General features: G+C 43.1%; 1 protein-coding gene across 1 annotated transcript in view; it reads left to right on the top strand.

Annotated features, from left to right (window-relative positions):
* DTNA (dystrobrevin alpha) overlaps positions 1-19,860 on the top strand; it is a 297,236-nt gene that overhangs the window by 180,865 nt on the left and 96,511 nt on the right. Inside the window, exons 4-6 of the mRNA XM_060243836.1 lie at positions 7,385-7,598; positions 18,993-19,078; positions 19,623-19,777. Of these exons, the coding sequence (XP_060099819.1) occupies positions 7,385-7,598; positions 18,993-19,078; positions 19,623-19,777 (455 nt within the window). The remainder of the gene's footprint in view (positions 1-7,384; positions 7,599-18,992; positions 19,079-19,622; positions 19,778-19,860) is intronic.

Genomic DNA, 19,860 nt, shown 5'->3' with positions numbered 1-19,860 from the left:
CTAAAGTAAAAATTCCAAAGTTACCTCCAACTGCATGTATGCTTCTCACTGTGACACGTGTAATAGCAATACAGCACTACAGCCAACATGTTTTACAATTCTTATATTATTTATCAGGGGTCATTTTGTAGAAAAATAGGTGGTGGAGCTCATTAGCATAACTCATTAGCATATGCTTCCCCCCCACACACCATCTAAAAGCAACCCAACGCAAGAAAGGAGAGCCCCAGGCGAGCGAGGCCTGCTTAGGCTGGCTGGATCTCTAACCAGCCTAAGCAGGCCTCGCTCACCCAGGACGCCTGGGCCACTCCCCCCCTCAGTGAAAAGGCCAGCAAGCCACCCGCCACCCAAAATCACATAAGAAGTGGAGAAAGGGTGGTGAGGGCTTCTCCAGAGGTTAGTGAGGGCTACTGGGGCATGGCAAAGCTCCTGGTGGCTGGCTGGCTACCCGGTCTCCTAATCCAGGGATTGTTATGCAGCTGCACCTACTATTCAATGGACAAGGTGGGTTGGTGGGAGGAAGGAGGGGGAACCCTCAGAAAGGTTCATAAGCTGCGCTCCTGTGAGCTCCTGCTAAATTCAAAGCCTGTTATTTATAATATCCCTGTTAAGCCACCCAGGAACCTTTATGATTTTAACAGAATTTCCAATCTCTGTTCTTGAGACTGGATCCAGACTAAATTTTTTGCTAGTGTAAAGGTGTTGTAATTTCCACTAATTCCCTTTCCTGTTCCAATTTGCCTTTCATGCATAGACCCCTGGCCCCTGGGAGCAGCTTTTCATGGAGCTCAGTGGGTAGCAGCAGGAGGGGGAAGGCAAGAACATTCTGTTCCATTGACAGAAGTGCCTGGTGTGAGCAGAAAAACTTAGGTGGTTTCCACAGGGGGATAGGCTTGCATGGGTTCCCCATTGCCAGTACAGCTTCTGAGAAATTGTGGCAACAACAGTGCTTCTGTGTGATCAGTTTCCATGCTCCAGTCCCCCAGCAGTGCTCCCCCATGCCACTGAAGTTTTTGTGATTTTTAAAGCACTAGAATATTGCTATATTTCTATAATACCAGTATGTGTACTAGGTTCTCTGAATTCCCAGCTCTGAAAGAAAGACTCTAGACCCTTCCATTGCAGAGATATGCCTTTCCCCTTGTATCTCTTCAGTTGAAGAGACTAGATACTTGCTTTTTCTAATGAATGCTGGGAATTAAGAGAACATGGTACACATCTTGGTATAATATTATATTGATACAATGGCATTCTAGTGCCATTTTTTTAAAAATCAAAAGCCCCCCAGGGACAGGGGGAGGAAATGACTGCTGCGAGAACAGGATTAGATCGAACAATACAGATAATAAACTTGGGCTTCTTTTATAATACTTTTAAAAAACAATCCCCTATGCTCATATGCATGCTATGGGATGCTAATAAGGGCATTAGATCAAAACTCTTTGCATTGTATTGGTGCCAGAACCACAAACATGCATGTACCCAGCAACAGCTATCCTAGTCCCATACATAGGCAGCTTACCTCTGAAACAATAAGGGCATTTGTGTGGCACCATATGACTTCATAGTATGACTTCCTAGCAGTAATGTCTCAGGGTGGAGGTTTCCCTACCAGAGAGATCAGTCACCTGGCTCTGTACCAGTTACCAGTTACTGGAGTTACACACACTCTTGTCTCCACTCTACTGGATCTCAGCCAGATCTTAACTCTGTAAAGCAGGCATGAGTTTTCATTTTTCCTTAAAGCGTTGTTTCTCCCAATATTGGAGGATGGAGTGAGGTGGTAATTAGGTTAAAATCATTTATAGGATGATAAAATGAAGTTATCTAGAATCTCTGCTATGCGTATAGCTACAAACCAAATATATACCCTCTCTTAGTCAATGGAGAGACCTTTGTTTTCTTTCGCTTGTTAACATCCAGTATGAAGAAGGGGTCTTCCAAACCGGTTATCTGCATGGAATATTTGGGGGGAGTGGGTTTTTTTCCTATACCAACACAGCATCTTCAGGGGTTTCTCTGGCTTTTCTTCAGTCTTTCTCAAACTTACTTCCCTCCAAAGTTCTTTAAAACCTGGATTTTTAAAAATCTTGTGTCACTAGAGCCCTTTGGCAACAACTGATCAGGAAGTGGTTACCCCTGTCTTATTCTCTGCTTGTGTGCTCTGCCATTCTCCTTCCTTTCCTGCCACTCTTTATGTTACTGCCATGACCAACATGACTTACCTGTTTGCATGCTTCCCTTCCCTTCCAAACATAGTTTTTTTCCTGCCTCAACCATGTAAGTTAGCTTAGGTTGTTTAGCAGGGTTGCCAACACCAGGTTGGGAAATTCCTGGCGATTTGGGGGTAGAGACCGAGGAGGGCAGACTTTGAGGGGTGGGAGTTCAGCAGCATATAATGCCATACTCAAAGCAGCCATTTTCTCCTGGAGAACTAATCACTGTAGTCTTGAGAGTAGTAATTTCAGGAGGTCAACAGTTCCCAAGCTCCTTGGAAGAAGAGGAAGGATAGGGCCCTATCTCAATAGCCTGGATTCTCCATGGAATTTTAGCTGTATATGGTTTATAGTATATTAAGGTTGCCAGCCTCCAGGTGGGGCCTGGAGATCTCCCGCTTTTACAACTGACTTCCAGCTAACAGAGATCAGCTCCCCTAGAGAAAATGGCTGCTTTGAAGGGTGGGCTCTATGTCATTGTACTATAGAGGCCCCTCCCCTCTCCAAACCTTGCTGTCTCTTGGATACACCCCCAAAGTATCCAGGTATTTTCCCACCCAGACATGGCAACTCTACTGTTCTGCCTATGGTTATCAGCTGCTGTGTGGGGGGTGGGGAGACCTGTCCTCATCAGAGGCTTAATGAGATGCTATTTACCAATTGGTGCCATACCATGAAAATCTTAAACTGCCAATTTCTACACATTAAATGTCTATTAAAGAGACAGAACATTTTTCTTCTGGCCTGTTGGCAACCATACCTCTAGCATTAAGGAACCACAAACAAGGCAATGATACTGAAGAATTCTGTAGTTGGAGTAAATTACGCAAATCATGGCCATAGACTTATCTGAGGTATACACAACCTGTACACTTAATTCTGATTGTGCAGTTTATTTTTATTGCACAGTACCAGTTTTCCAGATTATTGCTGCAGTTATGGGAAACTTAGGTTTCATAGAATAGCAACAACAGAAGGTGACATATAGAAAGTGACTGAAAATAGTGCTGAAATAACATCTCCTACTGGAAGCTTTAAGACTTCTAGGTTTTGAAGGTCTGTGTTGCACTATAAAATTAAACTTGCTTAGAAATAGTTACTCTGAATAAAAACAGGGGTCATGTAGTCCAATATCATGTTTCACATGGTGATCAAGCACATGCCCCCAGAAGATCTACAAGCAAAGCATGGAGACCAAAGCCTCCCTCTATTCTAGGCCTATAGCACTGGCATTCAGAGAGTTACTGTCATCATAGTATACCTTTTAAATACTGGAGCACACTGAGCTTTCTAAATAGGAACAGACTTGTCTCTTGGGCCACACCAATAAAGAAAATATCAGAAAAATGTATAAAGAACAGTTTGTATGTGTATACATAGTATATTAATCTTTAAATAAAACTAATGTTTATGAATCTGCATTCATAATATTAAAAGTATGGTGGACAATACAACAATTACTGTCTCCGAACACATAGGTCTCATTTAGTCATCCTGGCTAATAGCCATGGGCTTCCATTAATTCATCTTATCTCCTTTAAATGTCAACTGAACAAGTGGCATTCATTATATCCCGTGACACTGAATTCTACAAATTAATTAATCTTTAATTCACTATTTAATCCATGTACATATTACACAATCTGATTTCTTTGCATTGTACACTCTAAGTAATTAGCAATAATATGGTAGGTCTGGAAGTACAGCTTAGGTATAATAAAATTTAATTTTTTAAATAATTAAAAATGGATTGATTATCAAGATGACTTTTCTCAGAGATGTTAAACACATCTGACACTACCAAATATATTTAAAACATTTTACTACCTTGCATACAGGATGATTTGGAGGCCAGTAGTGTGGGGTTTCTGCAGAAATTTGGCAGGTCAGCACATCATTTGTGCATTAAAATATCTGGATGATTAGAAGGAGAATTCACATAACAAAACCCATTACAGCAGGGGTGGCCAATGGTAGCTCTCCAGATGTTTTTTTGCCTACAACTCCCATCAGCCCCAGCCATTGGCCATGCTGGCTGGGGCTGATGGGAGTTGTAGGCAAAAAACGTCTGGAGAGCTACCGTTGGCCACCCCTGTATTACAGGATTTCCTTCCATACAATATGGAAATTCCTGTAATTTGGATGTTTCCTATAAATGTTTGGCCATCAATTACCTCTACATATCTGCTAATTTCGACTCAGTGCGCTGCACACTTTTGAAAGGGATTTTGATCATCAAAACAAGGCCTTAATAACTATCTTAGGTAGAGTAACTCTCATTCTATGGCAACATGAATGGGCATAAGTTTTATGAGAAGCAGGTCCTTGAAATTTTTAGAGGCATTTGGCTATATGCCCACTAATTTAAACAAAATGTTGGTTGTAGGTGTGTTTCAGCATTTATAATGGGGTCTGCAAAATATAAACAAATCTAGAACCAAGATCTAGAACCCCACCCCTTAAAGCCAAGAAAAAACACCTGTCAGTTTCTCTCTGCAGCGCGGGCCGAGTTCAGCCAGTGCAGGATAGGGGAATTGCTGGTTTCCCTTAGCTTTAAGGGGGGGGACTCCCCCCCCCCTTAAAGCCAAGGAAAAACACTTGTCAGTTTCTCTCTGCAGCGCGGCCCAAGTTCAGCCTGTGCAGGATAGGGGAATTGCTGGTTTTCTTTGGCTTTAAGCGGTGGGGTTCCCCCCGCCCTTTAAAGCCAAGGAAAAACACTTGTCAGTTTTCCTCTGCAGCTCGGGCCGAGTTCAGCCAGTGCCGCGTTTACTTTCATTTTTATACATACTATTGCAACAACAACAAATTACCTTTATAAAAGCACCTTTCTGAACAAGGTGTTTTACATAGTTTGCAGAATGACAGAGGCAAGAGAATGTTTCTGATCACCTTAGGCAAGCGATTCCAGAAGAGGGAACATGACAAAGAACAGCGGCGTCACTAGGGCGGGGCCAAGGGGGCCATCGGCCCTCCCCCAGAGCATTCTCATTGGCCCCAGGCACTGACCCATGACCCCCCCAACAGGAAGGGGCTGGCCCTGGGACTAGAACGCTGCTGCTGTGTGTGGGCTGGCCGGGATTCTGAAACCGGGGCCGCGCTGCCGCCGGCTCAGCTAAAAGCGTGTGGGTGAGTGGGGGAAACTTAAATGCTGCAAAACTGGTATCTTGGATTATGGGGGCTGGTCATGTTACCAGAGGGTGGATGAGGGAGGGGCCATGTGAAGTGGGCGGGGTTGTGTGCGGAGGGGGTGACGCAGCCCTCCAAACAGGGTGATGCCCAATGGGGGGGGGGTGACTTGAATCAGTTACACCCCAGGGTGCAACCCACCCTAGTGACGCCTCTGACAGAGAATAATGTATATGGACAGTTGTTGATCTTACCCATTTGCCTCACAGAAGGCCCTGCTCAGATGAGTGGAGCTGTTGTGATGGAGCATAGCAGGAAAGGTGGCCTTGTAGATATGAGGGTCCAAGGCCATGCAATAGCCAGTAACTTTAATTGATTTCAGTAACCAATGGTCAATGGGTACAGTCACTGCAGAATGGGTGTAATTCTCTATCTAGCTCCCAATAATAACCCAGTTGCAGTATTTAGTACTAATTAGAGTCTCCAAGTTGGCTTTCATGTGAAGTACAATAGTCTAGTCCCGATGTTACTGTGACATGAATCCAGCTGGAGAGATCAGCTGAGTCAAGTGAGGTGGGCATCTTTGTGGCTAAACAAAGGAAGAAGAAAGTGTTCCTTGCTTCTGCATCAATGTGTTTCTCCAATTATAATGTTGGATCCAGTATAACCCCTAATCAGCAAGGGTCTGCTGAACTCCACCAGAGGTGGGAAGCAAAGTATCCTTTAAGACCTCACCCTTTCTAACCACCCTTACATCTGTCTTTTCAGAGTTTGGTTTCAGTTAATTCACTCTCAGCTATTTAACCACAACAGGCAAGCAGTGGTTGACAACTTCTACCATATCTCCAGAAGATTTGGATAGAGAAATATATGGCTGGGGGTCATCAGCATATTGCTGACACCCGGTTTCAAAACTACAAATGATTGCTTCTAAGGGTTTTACAAAAAGATTGAATAGCATTGGGGATATGACTTTATCCTGAGCAACCCCACAGGACAAATCCTACACTGATGAGACCTGGTCTCTTTTGAAAATCCTTTGAGTCTGTATGTAAGGAACAATTTACATTAGTCCAAATCACATCCTCTGATAACTTCCCTCTGAACATATCAACAAAATTACAAAATCCTCTTTGTTTATAATTTATCCTAAAATGATAGTCAGTGCTATGAGCAGCTGTGTTTCGGTTGCAGTTGATAGGAGCTAAGGTAAGAGCCCCAGCCCTGACACTGGCATGTGACTAAAAGCCAAAGTATGTGTATAACAAAATCATGATGGCCCTTTGTAAGGAAAAGCTGAGGGTCATTTTGGAGTGAAGAAGCAACAGGAACAATGGAGAATCACTTTATTCAGTTATAGCCTGCTTTTCTCACTGAGATTCAAAGCAGATTACACAAAGTGAGTCAAACACAGTCAACAGGATGGGACAACCAATAAACAAAACAATAACTTGTTTCTTCAACAGCAGTACTGCATCCATTATAATCCCTGGGCTGTTAACCATGTCTGCAAGGGGTCAGCTGAATCCCATCAAAAGGAAAGTGCACATTGTCCTTCAAGATCTCAGTTTCCCAAGGGGGACATACACATACACATATCATTTGCCGTTTATTTATTTATTATTCTCAGTAGTCTTTTGAGATGCAGAATATTTTATAATTTTGAGCAATCCTATATGTGTGTTTATATAATGCTTTAGGTGAGAGCCAGTTTCGTGTAGTGGTTAAGTGTGTGGACTCTTGTTTGGGAGAACTGGGTTTGAATCTCCACTTTTCCACATGCAACTGCTGGAGTGACCTTGGGTCAGCCATAACTCTGTCAGAGGCTGCTCTGGAAAGGGCAGTTTCTCTCAGAGCTCTCAGCCCCCAGCTACCTCATAGGGTGTCTGTTGTGGGCAGGGGAAGGGAAAGGAGATTGTAAGCTGTTCTCCTTTGGGTAGTAAGGGCGGGGTATAAATCCAATCTCTTCTTCTTCTTCTTGGTAGAGAAATATTATTTTCTATGGGCATTTATCTGATTATTGTTTTTTGTATTATACACAGTGCACCTAGTGGACATTTGGAATGTAATAGAAGCACTGCGGGAAAATTCTCTGAACAACTTGGATCCGAACATAGAACTGAACATAGCTCGACTGGAAGCTGTATTATCCACAGTTTTTTACCAACTCAACAAACGCATGCCAACAACCCACCAAATCAATGTAGAGCAATCCATCAGTTTACTCCTCAACTTCTTACTCGCAGCTTTTGATCCGTAAGTTTGTATTGATAACTGCAAATACTGTTCTTGTTCATTTATCATTGAAAAACATCTTCATCTTAAGGTAATTAAGATTTTGATAATATGTCAAAATTAGACACTACACACACATGTATGACCTTATTTATTTATTTAGGTAATTTATATGCCACTTCTCCAAAGACCTGCTTGAGACACATGGGAGTCCGGGATCTCTTAAACGGAGTGAGACACATGGTACCAGCACATTATAAACAGAAGAAGTACTTCTGTAGAAGGGAAATGGACAATGGGAGGAGGTGCTTCTGACTGCTTTCCATTTTTGCCCACCAAATTGGCCTCCAACAACTTTTTCTTATATGGAGTTCCAGATACGGACACGCATACGTTTGGAATCCTATGGGCGACAAACTGCTGAGGTGCAGTTTGGAGTAGGCAGATAATGGATAGGAAAAGACAGACAGAGAGAGGAGGAGAGAGAGAGAGAGACTCTCTGGTCGCAGTCACCCCTCTGGAATTAGCTTTTCTTGATTTTAAAAAGGCCATTGGGGTAGCATTGTATGAATGTGCGTTTAATATCTAGTTTAGTAGAACACTTCAAAATGCAAAATTGTTCCATTCTTCAGACATTATTGCTAGTAAAAACATCTGCAGTAGTGTTTGTTCTGTGGCAGTGGCATGAGGTTAGTGGCTTATTGTTTGAAGAAAACTATTTTGTTGCAAGCTTTTGCAGCTGTGAACAATTTTCTGCTTTTTTCTTGTTAATATGGCAAACTATGAGATTCAGATAGGGAAAAAAAGCAATAGTATCCATGCCTAAAACTTTGCCTCAGAATGCTGGATTTTTAAAAAGTGAGTTTATGACAAAGAGACGTCCCAAATGTCACATTCCAGTTGGGCATTCTGTGTGTATATATGAAAATTATGATAACTGAGCACAGCATCCATCATCATGTAACTGGCATTCCTAAAAGTATCTGAGTAGGCTGAGTTCAAACTGGATTGACTGGGATTGGTTTTATACTTTGACAGATGCAAATTTTCTGTTACCTCATTACAGTTTTATGTTGTGAGAATGCATTTGGTGGAAATCTACATTATTAAAGAACCACTCCACAAAGTTTGCTGATCTCCTTGCTTTCCTGGCCACCCCCCTCTCATCCTCCCCCCTGATATACACTTGATAGACTTCTTGCTTGTGTACCTTTCAGAGGCAGATCAACTAGTACAGCTCAGTCACCATGGTAACCACTGAGTACAGGGAAGGCAACTGTTCCACATGACAAAGCAGCAGAGGCACAGTGTGCCTGCATCCAACCACCCCTCCTGCCATCTCCAAGGAGAACTTGAAACTGTGGCCTTCATGATTTGTGAAAAGGCTGCACAAAAAGGAATGTTTCTTTTTAATGTATGTAAGGCCCTGAATTCATGACATGAGCAGGAAGGAAGCTAATTGAAAATGCCTGGACATGTTTGGGCTTATTGCCAGTAAGTTGCAATAACCCACCCCCAGCAAGTCCTAAGCTGTGAAAAAGAGATCATTCATAATATATACGTTTTGTTCTGGAGTTTAATACTGCAAGGCTTAAAAGATGCACCCAAATGCATGTCACTGAGGGAAAAAGTGGTGAGTAAGGTGCAGTTTCTGTAAATGACAAAGAATATATCATTAATCTACCATGATTGTTAACTATATTGTGTTCAGTCACCAGCATATGTGTCTGCATTAGTTAAGAGATGGCACAACACTGAAGTACTACTCTAACAGGCCTCAAATTGTGTCCTAAAATGTTAGTTATTCTAGAATAGCAGTGGCTTAAATTTTGCATGCTGTAAATCAGAGTTGTTGCAACTGTTCTGAAACAAGGCTTGGAATTAGAGACTGGAATTACAGAGGAGTGAATGGAAGATCTTGTAAAAAGGTTCAGGGAACTGTATGGCCAACTGAGATGAATGAGAAGTCCCAGACAGTCAACTAAAGGGAAGAGAAAGGGAAGGATTTTTAGCGTTTTCACCTAGGGCAGCAAAATGTCAAGGCCTCGCCATGGCTAAGTCAGTTGGGACCACAAAAATGTTATGTGGCAAAACAGTCCTTCTGCCCTGTTCCACCCTGCCTTCTTGGGTTTTCCCAACAGGACTCCCAGCTTCCCTTCCAAATTCTGTGTCTCCAGCTCTGTATCTCCCATTATCCAGAGTCTGGATACTACGGGGACACTTTGCTGCCTCATGCACCATTAGGGGAGTACCACTTGCCAACTGACTTCCCTCCCCTTCCTCATAGCACTCCTTTTAAAATAGCATGTCCAAGGCAGCGGAGATCTATGTGGCACACAAAACCACTACCAGGATGAAAAGTTATAAAACATTTATTAAAAAGAAAGTTTCACAAGTATGCTTGAGCAAGGGACTCAAAAGAGGTAAAATGCAATTCCTCTGTCCCTCCCTCTATACATGCCCTGTCAGATGTTAAATATAAGACAGGCTCCTTAGCTTAGAAAGCTGCAGTTTAAAAAAAATAGATTTATATTAGCTAACATATAAATAATTCAAACATGGAAGAAAAATGAGATAGAAATACTATATTACTGCACTTCTGCATAGTTGTATTTGGTGGACAAAAGCATAAATATTAATAAAAGAGAAATACTGTCATTTATGATCATCAGTATTCTCTATTAAATTGTAACTGACCACATCTTTCTATCTATGAAATTGTTGAACAGACCTCACTCTGTTCCATTATGAATGCTTATATACTTTTGCTTTGGTCTGTTGTATTCTATTATTTTTTCATTCCTAACGTTTCTAACATTTGGTCATCATAACCATTATAGACGTATTTTGCTTAATTCTGCCTCTTAATCATTCTGGATTTTATCATTTAATTCTTATTTTAATCATTAAAGTTTTCCTACCTGATTTTGATCTATATATTCAAAAAACATATTGCATTTTTCTTGGAATTCTGAATCTTGTTTGTTATGCAAGTAAAAGATTAGTATTGCCATTGTTGCATACTCAGTTTATTTTTCCAGTCAGTCAATTCTGGACATATTTCAGTTTTCCATTTAGATGCAAATTCCACTCTTGCCGCCATTACCATATATTTAATTAGTTCCCTATGAGGTTTTTTATATATTAGATGGTAATATTTAATAGCGTGTTTTTTTGATTCACTGGAAACTTTAAATATCTTTTGAAATTCTTCATAGATCTTTATCCAATTTTGTGTTTTGCTTTATCACAGAAACACCACATATGATGGAATGTTGAATCTGCACTTTTGCATTTCCAGCATCTTGCATTGTAGCTCTTGTTAGCTTTTGCCATTTCTTTAGGTGTAATATACCATCTAAAAACATTTTGTACCAGATCTTCTTCATGCTCTCTGTGCTTCAAACTCATGAGATAGAGCGCCTGCGCCGATCCCCGAATCAGTATCTGAAAAGCCCGGGATTTTTCCGCGCTCGGCGCCAATGGGCATGCGCGGGCGTCCCAGCACGCATGCTCACCGGCGCCAGTGTGGGGATCCTGGCAGTTCCTTTCTGACCGCTGCATGGAGAGGATCCACCTTTCGTGTCCCCGGTCGGTGAGATAGTTGGTTTTTTGCCTTATCGTTGTATATAGCCCGTTTGTTGTTTTTCTTAGTGTAGATAGTTAGTTAGTTATTAGATAGTTAGTTAGTAAAAAAAACCAGTTTGTGGTTGTTGGATTTGCCCCTCAGGGCTTTCCCCCCCATTTTTTCCCCTCGGAGAACTCTGAGTGGGTTTTTTTGTGTTTGGCGTCTATGGAAAGACGGGGGGTTTTCAAACACTGCCACTCATATGGGAAGAAGATTGCCCCCCCAGACAGCCATTCCCTGTGTCTTCTCTGCTTGGGTGAAGCGCACTGCGTGGAGTCCTGCCCACATTGCCTCCAAGCAAACAAGGAAGAACCGGGCGACGCGGCTTTCGGCGGCTTTAACCGAGTCTGCACTTCGACCACAAAGATCGGCATCGGGCCCGTCGGCATCGACGATGGCAGACACTGTGGCCCCGACGGTCACATCGGCCAATGTGGCACCAGTCTTGACCAAAACGCCGATCGAGCGAGGCCCCTCCACAAAACGATCCCATGAAGGATCAGTGGATACGCCCGCCAAGGAACGTCGGGATGACTCAGGGACCCGAGCATCCGCACCGAAGAAGGCGAAGTTCAAAGAGAAGCGGAAGAGGTCCCGCACTCCATCACCTTCTCGCGACGTTTCGGCACTGATGACTTCCGCTCCGCCGAGGAAGATCCTGGCATCCCCGTGCCGCAGCCCATTGGCATCGAGAGGCAGCGCTCATCAATCCTGTCTCTCGATGTCCGAACATGAGATCGACCTCATTCAGCGATCCTCTTCTTCTGGGTCGAGGTGTTGTAGTGGGAGTGGTTCGATCTCTGAAATAAAGGCATTGGCACTGATGGAACTATCGACCCCGATAAAGCCTAGAGGTAAACGAGATCTGGAGCCTTCCGTGACACCACGCCGCTTCCCACCGATACCACTGTGGGAGCAGCGTCAGTGGCCACCCACCTATCCATACCCTTATCCACCATATCAGTGGTTTCCACTGAAGGAGTTTGTGGAGTGGGATCAACAATCGGAGGCATCCTAAATGTCGAGGCTTTCGCACCATTCCAGAAGGCCTTCGGCATCGGCATCGATCCCTCCGGAAAGGCGTATAGGGTCCAGGAGGCGGTGCCGAATTCCTTTTCGCCCACCCGAAACTGAACTCAGTGGTCGTCTCTTCCTCCTCCAAGGTGCGTAAGGTCCACTCATCCCCACCTGACAAGGAAGGGAAGAAGCTGGACAACATGGGAAGAAAGGTGTACTCTGCAGGGGCCCTAGGAGTAAAGGTATCTAACTATGCTGCTTGCATGGCTTGATAACAATACTCCGTATGGGAACAACTCACTCCTCTCCTCTCTTCCTTGAGTGAAGACAAAAAGGCTGCCGCCAGGAGGCTGCAGAAAGAAGGCTTTGCTGTGGCCAAGCAACAATTGGCTGCAGCAAAGCACATGGTGGACGTATCCGCAAAGACCATCACGTCCGCTGTGTGCCTCCATCGACACTCATGGCTACGATCAATAGCCCTTCAGCAGGACACTAGGGCTTTTGTTTAGGACTTGCCCTTTGAGGGAGACGGCCTCTTAGCACCACCACAGACAGTGCGCTGCAGGAGATAGACAAGAGCCTAAAGACCTCTAGGAACTTGGGTGTTCAGGCCACCTCCAGAGCTCCCAAGACAAAGTAGTGGCACAAACCCTGGGCCAAGAAGACATATCAAAAGTTTTCACCTGAGCAGCAATGGAGACCTCGCTTGGCCTAGCCTGATAGTAGGCCTTCATATTCAGGCAACAACAGGAACCGTTATGGCTCCCAGGCCACTGGCAAATCCAACGGCACTCGCCCTCAAAAGCAGGGCCTTTGACTTTCTCGTGGCACGCATCATCGTCCCCCCTGGTTCTGCCAACCTCCGCCCTTTCCTACCTGCCTGGGAGTTGATCTCTACAGACAGGTGAACGCTGTCCATCATAGAAGAGGGCTACAAAATAGAGTTTGTTCAGATTCCGAACCAATCCGTGGTAATCACCACTCCCCCTTCCCCACCGGCGGAGGTGAACAACCTCCTACAGAAACAAGCCATAGAGAGGGTTCCGATGGAGGCCAGGATGGGAGGTTTTTACTCTCGTTACTTTCTGGTCCCCAAGCGGGACGGGGGCTTAAGACCAATTATGGATCTTCAGAATCTGAACAAATTTATTTTGTACCAGAAGTTCAGAATGTCCACGCTGCAAACATTCCTGCCCCTCATCAATCAAGGGGACTGGATGGCGACCCTGGACCTCAAGGATGCCTACTTCCACGTCAGCATCCATCCGGCATTCAGGCATTTCCTTCGGTTTGCAGTAGGTTCTCAACACTTCCAGTTCAAAGCTCTTCCGTTCGGCCTGTCTACTGCACCTTGGGTGTTTACGAAGATGATGAGCGTTGTGGCTGCCCATCTCCATCTCCAGAGAGTTGTCGTCTTTCCATACATCAACGACTGGCTCCTTGTGGTGAAGTCGAGGGAAAGTTTGTCAACTCACATTGCCATCACTCTACGTCTTCTTGACACCTTGGGGTTGCAGGTCAGTTTGGAGAAATCTCACCTTACTCTGTCAAGGACAGTGCAGTTCATAGGGGCTTTGCTGGATACAAACCTGCATCGTGCATACCGCCTCTGCAGAGAGCGAGGGACATTATCTGTCTAGTACAACTTCTACAGAGGCGAAAGTGGGACACAGCGCAGCAGCTGCAGCGGATGCAGCGGATGGCGGCGACAACAACAAGCGTGCTACTTTTTGCGAAACTGAGGATGAGAGGCCTACAGTTGTGGTTTCTTCGCCAGTTTCGTCCACTCAGAGACTCACCTCGAAAGAGGTTCATCATCCCATCCGTGACTCTTCTGACGCTACAGTGGTGGGAGTCAGAGAACAACATCTGCCAGGGAGCTCCCTTTCATCTCCCGACTGCCACTGTGACTATCACAACAGATGCTTCCTTGTGGGATTGGGGGGCCCACATGGAAGGTCTGTGTGTGGGGGGACCTTGGCCGCCAAAACTGACTCAATGTCACATAAACTACCTAGAACTGCTGGCGGTTCATTTTGCCCTACGTTCTTTCTGCCCCTTGGTGGCGGGAAAGATTGTAGCGTTACTCACAGACAATACCACTGCCCTGTGCTACATCAACAGGCGGGGGGGGGGACAGTTTTTTGCCGGCTCTGCGCACTGGCGATGGATCTCTGGTTGGAGTATCTACAATACAACATCTTTGTGAAGGCGGCACATCTTCCAGGGGTCCTCAACATGCAGGCAGACTCCCTCGGCAGGGGTGGGGCTTCCCCACACGAGTGGGAACTGCAGTGGCGTTTTCTGAAACCTGTATTCCAGCTTTGGGGGTACCCACAGCTGGATGTCTTCTCCATGGCCGAGAACAAGAAATGTCCCTTCTGTCCCTTTTTGATTTTTTGTTATCCCTAGTGGATGCTGGCCTTGTTTTCTCCTCCATTAAGGTGTATTTGGCAGCAATATCTGCTTTTCATGATCCAGTGGAGAGATATTCTGTTTTTGCGCACCCTCACTCCAAGAAGTTTTTGAGGGGTTTGTTTAGGCTGCATCCACCATCAAGATCGCCCCCGCTGTTGTGGGACTTAACTTTACTGCTGGACAAACTAACTCATTGCCCCTTTGAGCCGATGGCCATGTGCTCTTTGCAGCTCCTATCATGGAAAACTGCATTTTTGGTTGCTATCACGTCAGCACGTCATGTAGGGGAGCTCATGGCGATGCGTTGTGATTATCCCTATCTTGTTTTTCGGGAGGCTGGAGTTTCCTTAGCTCCTGACATTACTTTTCTCCCTAAGGTGGCCTCTCAGTTCCACCTAAACTTAGAAGTTTGGTTGCCCACTTTTTACCCTACCCCTTCCTCGGAGGAGGAACGTAGGTTGCATGCTTTGGACGTAAAGCGTGCTCTGCTGTTTTATTTGAACCATTCAAGGAATTTTCGTAAGGACAAGCAGCTTTTTGTTTCGTATGCTGCTCCCAGGTTAGGTTCCAGGATTTTATCTCAGAGGCTCTCAAAATGGCTCATTGAGACTATTAAACTCTGTTATTTGTTGGCAAGGAAGCCATTACCTGGGCCTATTCGTGTACACTCCACAAGAGCGATGGCTACGTCAGTGGCGTTCCTGAAAGGCATGTCCCTGACTGATGTCTGCAAGGCTGCCACCTGGTCTTCTCCGCATGCCTTCATGAAGCACTACGCGCTGGACATGCATGCCCAGCAGAGGACTTGGTTGGGAACTGCGGTGTTGCAAGCTGTTTCTTCCGGTTGACCATCTTCCTTCCTCCAGGTATGTCTTGCTTGCTAATCTCCCATGAGTGTGAAGCACAGAGACCATGAAGAAGATAGACAGGTTGCTTACCTGTAACTGTGGATCTTCGAGTGGTCATCTGTGCATTCACACTACCCGCCCTCCTTCCCCACTGCTGACGGTCTCCCTCCAGTAGGGGCTTCCAGTGGTCAGGAAGGAACTGGTGGGATCCCCGCACTGGCGCCGGTGAGCATGTGTGCTGGGACGCCTGTGCGTGCCCATTAGCGCCGAGCGTGGAAAAATCCCGGGCTTTTCAGATACCGATTCGGGGATCGGCGCAGGCACTCTATCCCATGAGTGTGAATGCACAGATGACCACTCGAAGATTTACAGTTACAGGTAAGCAACCTGACTTTTTCCCTTAGCATTTGGAATTTAGTAAATTTAATTTCTCTTGTCCATAAAATTTCCCACTGGCTGATAGAAATATTATCTCTAACGTTTTCCATCCATTTGATCATACAGTCCTTCACTTGTTCAGTTTCTGTTTCATATTGCAATAACATTTTATATATTTTTCCTAATAGGTGTTATAAGTTTCCTGTAATCAATTGTTCATAAATTGCTTTCTGTCTTAGGTGACCTTATTTTGCTATTCCTTGTATTTTAATACAATTTGATGATATGTCAACCATTGAATTTTCTTTCCTTCATTTTGAATGTCTTGGCAAGATTTTACTCTCCCATGTCTTGTCATGTAATCATAGGTTAGATGATCATTTTCCCCCCCTGGTAGTTGTGTCACAGTCAATTTTGATTGGAGAGATCAATGGCAAAGTGGGCAGCCTTATTCTGTTTTTGCATTGAAACCATATTCTCAACAATCTGTCTCTCAAGATATGACTATGGTCTTGTTTTTGAATAGTTTTCAATGACTTCCTAATCCGTAGGTAGTTGTGGATTTCTTCCTTTATATCTGCTGTTTCCAACTTAATATTCCTCTCATCTGAGTTTATAAACCATTCTGATATCCAAACTAGTGCTACTGCTTGATACTCGGTACCACCAGATCTCCTCTCTTTTTCTCATCTTGCAGTATTTTAAATCTTACTCTTGGTTTCTTTACATTCCATATAAAGTTGTGTATAGTTTTCTGTCATTTTTTTTAAAAAAAGCTTTTCTTCTATATTGATTGGAAGCATTTTAAACAAAGAAGTCAACTTTGATAAGATTCTACCTAATTATCATTATATAGATTTTTACTTTGCGCTGTTATATTGATGCCCAAAGATTTATTGATTTTTGGTAGCAAGGCATCCAGTTATTTTCTGTATTTGTTCTTCAATAGTTGTATTTAATAAGATTATATTGGTTTTCTTTTTGTTCAGTTTATATTAAGAGTGAGTTCCAAAACTGGTTATTTGTTCCATTATGTCAGGGATGTCAAACGTGTGGCTTGTAGGTCAAATCAGGCCCCCGGAGGGCTCCTTTCAGCCCGCAAGCAACTCACTGTCATCTGCTTCCTTCTTTCTCTCTTGCTTCCTTCTTTCTCTCTTGCTTCCTTCTGCATCACAGCTTGCTTTGCTAAGGCTTGCTCAATCACACAGGAGCTAGAGAGCAAAGCCTCTCTTTTCTCTATTGGCTGACCAGCACATGAAGCAGCTTACACACAAAAGTTCACAATACCCAGCCACCTCATGTTTCCCCCTGGGTCTTGGGCTCAAAGCATTGACCATGAGATTTCTGTAATGAATGTCAATAAATCAAAAGTAGGTTTGCAACTCTCTCTCACACACACACATACCTGAACAACACCTGAGTAGCATACTCAAGATTGCTACAGCACAGGCGTTGCCTCCAGATTTTGATGCAATAATTCAGAGCAAGAGTTATCAGACACTGTTAAATAAACAAACTATTGCAAGAGTGCTAATGTTTAAGCATGTTTTAATCTTTAATTTTGTTTGTCTGTGTCCTTTATAAAGTTTATATCTCCCCTACCTGGCATTACATTTTATGACACACATGGCTCAGCCCAACAAGGTCTCATTTATGTCAGATCCGGCCCTCACAACAAATGAGTTTGATACCACTGATCTAAGTCATTTATATTGATCTAAATCATTTGTATTGATACCTCTACCTAGAGCTTACTGTAAATGTGATTTTTCCATTACACATATATGACTTATGACTGGATGGATAAATCGTGACCAAGATGTTCAATGCTCCTAGGGTTTGGCAGTTCTCAGATCAGCTCTGCTGTATACTGAAAGTTCCTCAGCCTTAATAGTCCTAAGTTTTCCTTAAACATATAGTGCTCTAAGTCCAAGCCTTGTAGTTTATGGCAGCTGCATCTTTAACAATCACTATGACAAGAGAGAAGCAAAACACTTCGCTGGTTCTAATGTATTGCACATGAGTATTACAAAAAAATTGGGGGGGGGGTGTCAAAATGTGACTGGTCATAGGGATAACAGTCTCCAGGTGAGACCTGGGGATCCCCTGGAATTACAGCTCATCTCCAGACTACAGACATCAGTTCCCCCGTAGAAAATGAATGCTTTGGAAGGCTGACTGTATGGCACTACTAAAATGCAGTGACCAAACTATCAAATCAAAAGACAACATTTACAAAAAAACCAAAAACAAACCAACAACAAGCCAGAAGCAGAAAATGCTTCTTTAGTATACTCAACTGTGGGAAAAGCCATTTTTGTTCTGGGGTGTAAGGAAGCTTATACCGTTTACATTTTACTGACTAAGTAACAGTCATTAAACCTGTAATAATTTCATATGCAAGTGCTTATCTTCAAATAATTTTATCCATTGGTTTCAACTACCATAGTTGTTTCTTCTCGCCTTTAATTTATTTATGCTTAAAATGTTAAAACTATAAATAGCTTGACTTATAACAATGAGAGGTAGAAGGTCACACTGTAGAAGCTGGAAGAAAATGTTGTCCCATAAAGGTCATTGATTTAGAGCAGGGAGGCCAAACAGTGGCTCAGGAGCCACATGTGGCTCTTTCACATATGTTGTGTGACTCTTGAAGCCCCCACCACCATTTCTCTCTTTAAATCACTTCTCCAAGCCAAGCCAACCAAAAAAGTCATTACAAAGAACATGCCACTAAAAATCAATTTAAATGCTGTTTCTGCATGTTGAAATCAAGATCTATTTGATTTAATCAACCATTTTTCTGAAACAATACTTGTACATCTGTAGATTCCCCTAACCTGAAAAATATATATATAGCAGAAATTGTATTAAAAGTTATGACTGTGTATTGCATGCCGTATTTTGTTCTAGTCTTCCCAAGGGCAGATGGAGGTGTTGTTCTCACTGAGAACACTGACTCTTGTAAATATTTAATACATGCTGCTGAGGTCACAATTACTAGTTTTTCATTATGTGTACTTTTAAAATGTTTTAGGGATTGCAGTGATTTAATGTCTAAGTCTAAGAACTACATCATTCGGTAGTATAAACATATTTCCTTATTGATTCGTTCTTTTTGTTTAGAGAAGGACATGGAAAAATATCTGTATTTGCTGTCAAAATGGCTCTGGCAACACTATGTGGAGGAAAGATCATGGATAAATTAAGATGTGAGTATTTTTGTGTTGCTGTATGTATTGTATTGATTTTTGTTTCTTTCTGTGGAAAGTATTAGTAGCAGAATGCCCTATTGAAAATGGAATTTGCGTTTAATACAACATTTTGGTAATATGAATCATCCTCAAAAAGTACTTTTTTCAAACACATTTATTGTTTGGAGTCACTCAAGGGAAAGCCCCCATTTCTGATCTAAACAGGATTGTGTGGAAGGAGATGGTCTTTCAGCCACTGAAGTTCTAGTCCATTTATACTTCAAAACTAGCACCTTGGATTGTACCTAGAAATAAACTGGAAGCAATTAAATACCTTACGCCATATAACACTCCACAGACAGAAGCCATTTTGAACCAAATGAGGTTTCTGGACGCTTTTTAAGCACAACCCCGCATATAATGCATATAGAATCAGACCTGGCTGCAATTGATGCATGGATAACAATAAAGGGTTCAGATCAAACTCTGTTGGGTCTATGAAGAACGACTAAAACAAAATATTTTTTAATTTCCCTCCTCCTTTTCTTCTTTATTCCATTAGATATTTTCTCCATGATTTCAGACTCCAGTGGTGTAATGGTTTATGGAAGATATGACATGTTTCTTCGAGAAGTTCTTAAGCTTCCCACTGCAGTCTTTGAAGGTCCTTCTTTTGGCTACACAGAACAATCAGCAAAATCCTGTTTTTCTCAACAGGTAGGAAAAAATGGAATCATACGAAGTTTTCTTTCATACCACAATGATATCCAGAGCTAGTTTCATCAGATTGCAATATATTT

The sequence above is a fragment of the Heteronotia binoei genome, chromosome 7 (genome assembly GCF_032191835.1).
Source record: "Heteronotia binoei isolate CCM8104 ecotype False Entrance Well chromosome 7, APGP_CSIRO_Hbin_v1, whole genome shotgun sequence".
NCBI classification, from domain to species: domain Eukaryota; kingdom Metazoa; phylum Chordata; class Lepidosauria; order Squamata; family Gekkonidae; genus Heteronotia; species Heteronotia binoei.
The sequence above is the reverse complement of the archived record's forward strand: the minus strand, read 5'-3'. Positions and strand labels throughout refer to the sequence as shown.